The sequence below is a fragment of the Condylura cristata genome, unplaced genomic scaffold (genome assembly GCF_000260355.1).
Source record: "Condylura cristata isolate star-nosed mole 26May11 unplaced genomic scaffold, ConCri1.0 scaffold00007, whole genome shotgun sequence".
Classification (NCBI taxonomy): Eukaryota; Metazoa; Chordata; class Mammalia; order Eulipotyphla; family Talpidae; genus Condylura; species Condylura cristata.
Window position 1 is genome coordinate 52,142,022 of NW_004567108.1, and position 10,061 is coordinate 52,152,082.

Below are 10,061 nucleotides of genomic sequence, written 5' to 3' on the forward strand. Positions count from 1 at the left end.
TAGGTCTTGTGTGTATCATATGGATTCTATATAAAAAAAAAACACTTTGTGCACCACTAACAAAAAATGAAAGGTTGTAAGGGAAGCTTGTGGGTGAGTTCAGGTCCAAGTACAGCTTTTTTAAAAGCCCAATTTTGCTGATCCTGAGCAAGTTATACAGTTTAGTAGTTGGTATATGTAAAACACTATGTATGATCAACTGTAACTTTGCTTTTGTTCTGTGAAACCTGACAAGTTCATACTCATTCGATTTTTTTATTAAAGAGTTCCTTAGCATATATTTATCTCATTTTGTTCTCACTTCTACTGCCAACTCCGTACAATGATATGAAAGAATCTCTGAATTCAAAATAAAAATCAAATTGGGAAAATGAAAATGAATCACATTATGAACAGAACTTTCAGAATATAAAATTATTTGTTTAAGATTTCAGAGTTCAAAGGGGTATTTGATTAAGCATGCTTGACATCGAAGTTTCATTTCTGACTGACTAAATGATATCCATTATGTTATCTAAAGGGCAACAAAGAAAATTCACCTGATGTAGTTAGTAGTTTATTCCTAGCTCTGGTCCTGACAGAATTAAGTGGGAGGCAACCTCATTTGAGATTCAGGAATCAACAAATCCGATAATGTGTAATCATCCCAAAATTTATAGACCAAATTTCAAATTCTTAAGGAAGACTAAGAATTTAGAAAAATGAACTTGAGTTTTTTTTTTTAAAGATTTATTTATTTGTGCATACAGAACTGGGGTACAGGCCAGAGGCTCAGGGGCGGTGAGAGGCTTCACCAGAGACAAGAGTGGGGAACAGAACAGGCAGAGCGACGAAGTACACTGCTGAGGGGAGCAGCAGGCGGGCCAGGAGAGGGCTGCCACGCCATCTGGTCACCTCCCGGGGCAGGCAGGAATCGAACTCATGCAGAAGCGGCTTTAGATTCTCAGTGCTGTGCTTTAACCTGCTGCGCCACCAGGGAGGGCCCTGAACTTGAGTTTTTTTTAAATGCCAACCATTTTTGGTTTTAGCAAAAGTATTGCTGAATCAGTGACTCTCAGTCAGACTCTTCTCAGGATAAAGAGGAGGATTAATGAATATTACACTAAAAGGAAGTGAGGGTTGTACTGTGTGCAACTATCAGCTCCACACACTTACTGCTTGTTTAATGGCCTAGTATTTATTTATAGGTGCTAGTAAATGTTTTTAAAGATGAGAAAAGCAGGTAAGTGCACTGCAGTTGTTTTTTTTTAACCTCTTGCCAATAACCCTAACACTTTCCCCACATCCTATGCTACCTTAGCTAAAGAGAGCATCTTTTATGAATGAAATTTTGATGGTATTATTAAAACTATGTATAGCCATGTACAGTTGTAGTAAGCTATGCAAGACCAACACAGTCAACCTCATTGATTGATGAAAGCACGGAAAGTAGTTAGGATGTTTTTAGATTTAAGCCAGATGGTCTATTATCTTAAAGGGAGAGTCATTCTCAAAGTTAATTTCAGGTCACTACCCCTTCAACTTAATTCAGTAGCTTGCACTTCATTCACCTGCTAATACAATTTTAACCCAAATAGCCTTGATGACATTAACTACGAATACACAATAAATTTAAAATATAAAATATAATTTACATACCTCCCCATTTTCCTTCTGTAATTTGGATTTTATGGATAAGCAACAGTTAATATCATTTGTTTTTCTTAATTCTGAAAGAAAGTTGCAATTAAAAATCATTTTAGTTTTTGGCATATATTTATAAAGTATTCGTAAGTGTTAGGGTAATTCTTTTGGGTGATTCTCTCCTTTGTAATAGACTTAAGGGATATTTTGAAATCATATTATGTTGGGCAATTATATAATATACAAACTAATCTGATATTCTGTTGCTCATAAAAATATGGCCAAACCAAAGTGATACTACACAGATTCTTTCAGCTCTTATTACATACTTCATGTGATCTATACTGCCTTAAGAATGCCCTTTAAATATTCAATTTGTCTAACAGTGTCACTATGCATGAAAACAGTTTCACAACAGCAAATATCAGCATATCACAGTAACCTGGACTTAAAAAAATACTGTAAATTTACATACTTTAAAAATGCTGAAAAAAAAAAGTAATACACTTCAGATAAAAAATAAGGAGGGGAACCCAGACTTGATGCTGAAATAAATACAGGCTAAAAGAAAACAACAACAACAAAAAGATAAATAAAGCTACCTCTGATATTAACCTATTATAAAAAAAAATTGTCTTAGACTTCAAATTTTGAAAACATGAGTGTGCTTAAAATTGAAGTTTCATTGTCAATTGAAAAATGTTGACCAAATTTTAAAAAAATACTACATTGCCATTACCTGTTGCTATTCGATGAAAAATAACTGGAATTGGCTCTGTAGTAACTAATACATCTTCATCATTTTCTGAACTTGACACATACGTATTATCTGCAAGGAAACGTGGACAATTAAGGGCAAAGTAAACTGAAAGTAAAATATATGTGCATAAATGAAATAAACATAATTTTTAAAATAATGTATGGACATTGCTACCAGCACTCATGAAATATACTACTGTTGTGATTAATCTCAGAAAAATGTATAAATGCAGACTTATGTGTTAACTAATTGTAAATGGCTTCTTTGAAAATGTTTACATCTACTAGAGAAACAAACACTTTGGATAGAGACTATCTAAATACCTGCTTTTTATACATATGCATAGAATAAACTATTGCATACATTCTGTATGTTTCTTATTCATTATTTGTCTCCCCTGGAAAAAAATACAGTATTTTATTATATTTAGAACTTCCCCTCCTGGTCACTCTATTTTCAAGTATATGGTAGTATAACACAAAAGCTGTTTCTTCTTACTGATGATTACAGGGCATCTGTGAGACAGTGATTCCACAAACACCAATTTATTAATAATGGACCTCAAATACACTCATTGGTGATATAAAAACAAAGTATAAAACAGTCCCAACAGATAATAGTGTATATATGAGTTTGTGCTGAGGGACATTAATTTTCAGACGACTGATTGAACACACAATAAAAGATCACGATGCAAGTTTTCATAATATTTCATAATAATTAAAGTGACACACTGTAATTGATAGATATCTAGTCTTACTTCATTTCCAAAGAAACATCTGCATTATTTTTGAGACCTACAGTAATGAATAAATGACAGTGATATCTATTTACAGTGTAGCCTCAAAAGACCTTCAATAGATAGAAGGTTTTAATAGTTACTATGGAAGGGGGTTATGTCTGCAGGAATGGAGAGTGGAAGAGGGAGAGGGGTATTAAATTTGAAGCTAAGTGGATTTGCCTCATTACTTTGTTTTAATTACAAATGTGCCACATTTACTTTTCAAGTAACATCAAGGAGTGTGTGAGATTTCATGTTTATCAATTGAAACCACCGATTAAGACACAGATATCATGGACATTTATTTTAATTACTGTCTTCCAAATCATTTGAAACTTTGGCCACATCCTTTCATGTAAGGTCCCAAACCACTCCCATCCTCCCACCCCTGCCATTAAAGTCAGTGTTGTAAAGTGACTATAAATTAATGATACTACATTAAATTAAACAGACTCTGCACAGTAAAAGAAAACAATTACACGCACACCTACTGAATGGCAGAAAATATTTGCAGTATGTATTTGGCAAGGAACTATTAGATCCAAGACCTATAAAGAACTCAAACGATTCATTAAAAAAGACAACAAATAACCTAATTACAAACTGGGCCAAAGTGCCACACAGATGGTCAACAGGTGTGTGAAAAAAAGCTCAAGGTCAGTTATCATGAGGTAAGTATAAATCAAAACCACAATGAGATATCATCTCACACCTGTGAGAAAGGCCCATATCAAAAACTCAAGAAATAACCATTGTTAGCCAGGGTGTGCAGTAAATGGAACCTTCCCAGTGGGAAGGCAAACTGATCCAGCCCTTACGGAAAGTAGTGTGATGGGTTCTCAAAATATTAAAAATAGATCTACCATATGATGCAGCAATCAATCCATGCCTAGGTGTCTACTGGGATAATGCAAAACATTAGAGTAACAAGTAAAGCTCACACTCACTGGTGTTGCTTAAATGTGGACTGCAGAGAAACAAAACAAAAAATCAGACAAAAACAAACTAATAGCAAGCCCCGGAAATCTGACTGTAGATTTGAAGGTAACAGTGAAGAGGGGAAGTGCGAGGTGAAGAACAAAGTGTGGAAGCAGCCCCATGGGTAAGGCTTCAGGTGCCTCAGTGGTGGGTGTGCTGTGTAATGGACATTTGAAGTGTGATCCTCTAACTCTGAATCACATAGGTTGTTGTCAACCAAAGTTACCTAATTTAAATTGAATACATTAACAAGACAAAGCTAGTCTTTTAATCTCTTAAATCCTCATTCAGATTCTTATTGATTCAAAGATATCTATGAATCAGGTTAATTTCCTTGTCCACACTGGGTTCCTTTAAGAAAACTTCTGGAGTAATGGAGTCTCAAAGAGCACATTCAAGGCAAACCAAGTAACTAACAGCTGGCCACCAACTAGAATGGGTGATCCATGAATCACACACAGTATCATGCAATTGTTCAGTGTCATAGAATGGTGAAGATTTCACTAAAGTATCAAGAGGCAAATAGATTGGACTTTCTGTTTAACGTAAAAGGAAAGTGAAATACTCAATTTAAAGGTCAAATGGTGTACCAAAGGTGTTAATACAAGAACCAATGAAAGTTGATTAAAAAGGAATGTAATTTGGTGAACACAAGGTGCATAATGCTAAAAGACAGCATTATGCATTCAAACTTCACATTTTCTATGAAATTTTCTACCAGTTTATGTTTGATTAGTATTGAGGTATTAGAACGCTTTTGTTTTGGGCTTACCCACGCCAAACATTTTCAGGTATCATGACAACGTCTATTAAATTCCCATTACAATTTAACAGGCCAGAGAATAAAGGAGTACCCAAGAATAGAAATATAAGAACGTACAGAAAAATGCATCAAATCTAGACCCTGCTACCAATTACTAACCAAAGGGAATCAACATTTCTTTTACCCTAAGCCAGGCTCTGTGCTCAACAACATCTTGAGAATCATCTCAGCTGTATGAAAAGATTCTATGGTTCCCACTCCCCACCTCATTGTTTAAATAATTAGTTTTAAATATTCCTCAAACTATTCTGTAATCATAACATCATCCATGTTTAAAGAAGGTAAAGTAGGGTTATGAAAAGAGTAAGGAATGCATGTAAGGTAACAGAATGGTCAAATTCAAATTCTTTCACTGGAAAGCACCCACTTTTTTTTTTTTTCTTAAAACTTCTGTGGATAGTTAGATTTTTTTAACTCACAGGTGTCATAGAGGACCTATAAGTCTTTGTTAAAGGCCATTAACAATATGAGTACTTTCTCTTCCTACCCCCTCAAGGCTATTGTAAACATTAGCAGTGCTTCCATGGGAAATTGGGGAGAAAAGGAGTTCTGAAAGCATATCTTAAACTGTTACTTTTATTCTATTTCAAATGCAACATAATTAAGCCAGATCATTCCAGGGTTCAAAAGTGTAATTTAACAAAAATTATAATGTTAAATAATTATAATAGTTTTGTACTGTATTCTGGTTAGTCACCCTAATGTATACATGCCATTTATGGCATGACCAAGTCAATAAATTACTATCTCTCTTTTTAAAGATGAGGAAGCCATGGCTCAGAGAAATCAAGTAATTTCTTGTTTAAGTAACTACACAACTACTAAGTAGTAAAACTGACTGAATCCAAACCTTAAAGCTCTGTGATTTCTTTGTGAAACACAAAACTGTCACTCAACAATTGCAAATACCTTGTGAAAACCTATCAGAGGAATGGGTTTTAACAGTTTTAATCTACTGTTGTTAAGTCACCTAATTAAAGGTAGGAACTGATGAGAACCAAAGAATTCTGATATTCTGTTCCAGTACAGCCAAAACCTGTGACTTCCAATTTGTACAGCTATTCTTGGATTCCTTACCTCTAGGAAACAAAAAATTGTCTATAATATAAAACCCATTAAGAAGTACCAGTAAGCCAAAAGTCTCCTGTAATTTGTTTATTTGAAGAGTCAATGAAGCATTTAATATTTCCTTCATATTCATGACAGTATGTAAGTCGTGTATTTAGCACTCCATAAAGACCCTTAAATTTTCATTTTCACAATAACAATTCAATAGATTTAAGTTATAAATGTGTCCCCAGGGAAATAAAACAGGAAGGGCATAATCCTGAATCTGGAGGATTAGGCTGATAGACTTTCACAGGGCAAAGAAAACCCCTGTATTCTCAAATTTAGATAGTAATCTAATCTCTGACTTACACTAGTCCAGGAAAAGGAAGGGGTAAGGGAAGCTGAGGTACATTAGCAGAAGGAATTAATAAAGATAGCACCAAGATTACTGCATTTTGACATTAAAAGCATAAAAAAGAGGTAACTGAAAGAATTTTTTTTAATGAGGAAAAGTTTTGGAGGACAAACTTGACAGGAATAAATGCAAAACAACAGAAATGAAAAAGAAAAAATAATCATAGATGTAAAAGATTATAGACGAATTATTATAAAAACCTTTTTAACAAACAATTTGTTAAACATTTCACCAATATAGTGGCCTTTCAAGCAGAACACACTGGAAAACTGATTTAAGAAATAGAAAAACACACGAAATGATGTAAAAATAAACTATTATATTATTTTAAAAAAAGAAAAAAGAAACATAAAAATAAAAAAAAAATGAGTCATAATCAGGGCAGGAAAATGTGGCAATTACCATAGAATCACCCTAAAAAAAAGCAGGTTCATTAGATTTGCTTGAAGGTACAGCTTAATTCCTTCAGCAACTTGACATCATTACCACTGAGGTATATTACAATATACACATAATTCGTATAGTTCAACATTCAGATGTCAGTTAATATAACTTGTCACAGAATGTGCAGAAAGCATATGATAACTACTGATACCAAAAGAAACATTTGATAAAGATTTATTACTCACTCTTTAGAAAAGACAAAAAAGAAGCTTGGTAAATGAGAAAACGAATGATACTTCCTTTTCTGAAAGCAATTGGAAACATGATCATTCAATTTATGCAAAGGGTCAAAGCTGACAACTTTCATATCTATATTAAAAATTATTTTGGAAGTTCTAGTCAGTATACGGGTAGAAAAGAACACAGATATGAATACTGGTATGCAAAGAGCAAACAGACCCTTTTTATATAATACTATCCCTCTGAGAAATCAAGCATATTAACTGAATTCAATACAAATAAATGTGGATTAAAATTTAATAATGGGGAAAATGTTATCATAGTGATATTCACTTTGAAGAAAGCTCAAAAAAAAAAAATATTATGACTGCTTCTTCCCTAGAAGTAATAGGGAGCAGAACTGAATTAAAGACTTGGTTTTACCATCAAACTACGATGTCCTTGGGGTATGTTACTTAACCTCTTTCAGCATATTTCTTCCAGCATAAAATATCAAGATAACCACTGTTCTATCTGTACAGTCTGGCATTTACAATCAATTCAGTTATATATGTGGAAATGCTTGGTATACAAAGTATTGGCAATGTCAATCAGTTAGAAAGCTTACACCCCTCAAAAAAATTCTACTCCAGAACCTCGCTCTCTTATCCTTGTGTTTTATTCACACTCTTCACACTCTTTGTCTCTCAAGAAATAAAATGATACTGGAAAGTCATTATAAACTTATTTAGGAAGGAAGTTCTATTTTCTAAAAAAAAAAAAAAGCACAAATGAGAACCAATATTTAATCTTAAAATCTCTATTTCTGCATATTGTATTTCCAGGTGGGGTTCCCAAACTGTGAGAAAAAGCCAGAATAATAATCTTCTTGGCCACAAGAGGGAGCTAAACATATGGCTCATTGGTTTACTGAAGGCATTTAGGGTAATTCCATTGTTACAGACTAACTCTATGCCTTCAAGTTGGACTTTGATTTGTGACATCATTTCTATCACCCTGAATTAAAGCCCTTTTCCTCTCCTGGCTGACCTCATGGGGAGCTGCTTCAGATGAGAAGTACAATAGTTAATACATTTGCAATAAATAGTGGGGCTTTTATTTTCTTAACATAGTAAACATTCAGCATCAAACATGGAAGGCTATGGGAAACTGTCTACTAAAATTACTTCTTAGAAGATGTCTTTCCTTTCTTCTTCCAATAAAATCTGCCTAAGATACTTTTTATAATACTAGTAAAAATAAGTATACATTTAAGTGAATAATTAACTCTCCCTTGAAAAAAAATCACCCAAAATTTTATGTAAGAATCTTATGCTTAAAATAAAAGACCATAAGAAAATAATTGTAGGGGAGTTTATAACTTATGAAATTTAAAATTTTAAAATATAGCATTTGATCTTATCAAAAGCATAATACAAACTGTCATAAAATATTTAGGTTGAATGCTAAAGTTTTAAAATAACCATGTATCACATTATAGACTTAACTGTTTTATTACTCAAAGTATATATTATCCAAGTTACTTATAGCAATATTGTCATTTTATACAAAAAATATGACACCAATTACACACAGTATGTGAAAAAAGTCAATAGATTTGAGTAACAAAATTGGAGTAAACAAACTACGTTATTTGTGAAATGAAGCAGCTAAAATTTGCCATTCTTCACATAGAACAAATTTCTGCATTATGCTTTTTTCCTCTGGAGCAAACAAATCAAGTCTTATCTTTTGTTCAAGATAAAATTATCAATATTGGTGTTAAGAAAAACTATGGGAATAATTTTCCTGTTTATAACTTCAAATTATTGTGGCCTGAATATTGGTGTGTACCTCTGGACATTGATGAGATTACAGTGAGTCCACAAACTTGGACCAGGCCACAAAATATTACCTTGTTTAAAAAAGAATGGACTGGCGGTGATCGTGCGTTCTGCTTTCTATGAACAAGTATTTGTGGACCTAGTAACATTTCAGGACACGTGGTGAAAACAGTTGTGTGCGTGCAAGATGCCTAGTGACGTGAGTTGGTACAGTCCACAGGCCCTGGAATACTGGGTTCAAATCCCAGCTCTTCCTCTTACTAAACAATGACATTATTTATCTGTAAAATGGGAATGCTATGGTAACAACTGCATAGAATTGTTTTAGGAACTGGTTCATTATATATTTACTTTGAAAAATGAAGGACGGTCCTTTGTTTTAGCTACTACTGTTATGTTTGGCTATCATTTTAGCATGTCATTCTTACCTATTATTTCTACACTGTGAAAGGCCAAATGACATTCCACAACCAACAATTTTAGAGATGCTTTATTTTTAATTGGAATACGTACATATAGACTGAAACTATCATGGGAGGGGTCACATAACTACTTTTCACTGTGAAACAATTTTTGATTCTTGAGAGTATTTCAGGATAGGACATGAACCTCATAAGCAATGAACAGTTAGTTCTTCTCTATTTTTTAAGTGTTCCCTGCTAATGCTTCATCCCTTGATATATTTATGCACATTGGACATCTCCAGAAGCAAAAAGCATTCAAAAGAGTGATAACATGATTACTTCAGTAAACATAAAAAGCATACCTGGGTAATCTTCAGATACATGCACTGAATAGGATACACTGTTAAAACAGAAAAAAGGAGAAATGGTTTAATTACTGGTAGGGTAGATATGCTCTGAAAAATAAAAACCAACTTCAGCTTATCTTTTCATTTATGGAGATGTAAGTATACACCAGCAACACCCAACATGGATTATAAAACCACTGATATTTGACACAAGAAAATTAGAGTTACTTAAGGTATATGACATAGATTTTTTAAAATATATATAATAGTTTATTTTTACATCATTTTGTGCATTTTTCCATCTCAGTTGTAATATCCGTGGGCTTCCCATCAACAAATCACCCATGTGCCATCACCATAGTCCAGTGCATTTCCCTCCCCCCACTGTTTTTGATCCCATTCCCCACTCCACCCCCATAAAATGTCTCTGGTA

At 33.5% G+C, this 10,061-nt stretch overlaps 1 protein-coding gene across 1 annotated transcript in view; it reads right to left on the reverse strand.

Moving 5' to 3' along the window:
* PARP8 (poly (ADP-ribose) polymerase family, member 8) overlaps positions 1–10,061 on the reverse strand; it is a gene marked incomplete at its 5' end in the record, with an annotated part of 143,112 nt that overhangs the window by 50,835 nt on the left and 82,216 nt on the right. The window contains 3 exons of the mRNA XM_012721776.1: positions 1,639–1,709; positions 2,363–2,452; positions 9,644–9,681. Coding sequence (XP_012577230.1) covers positions 1,639–1,709; positions 2,363–2,452; positions 9,644–9,681 — 199 coding nt within the window. The remainder of the gene's footprint in view (positions 1–1,638; positions 1,710–2,362; positions 2,453–9,643; positions 9,682–10,061) is intronic.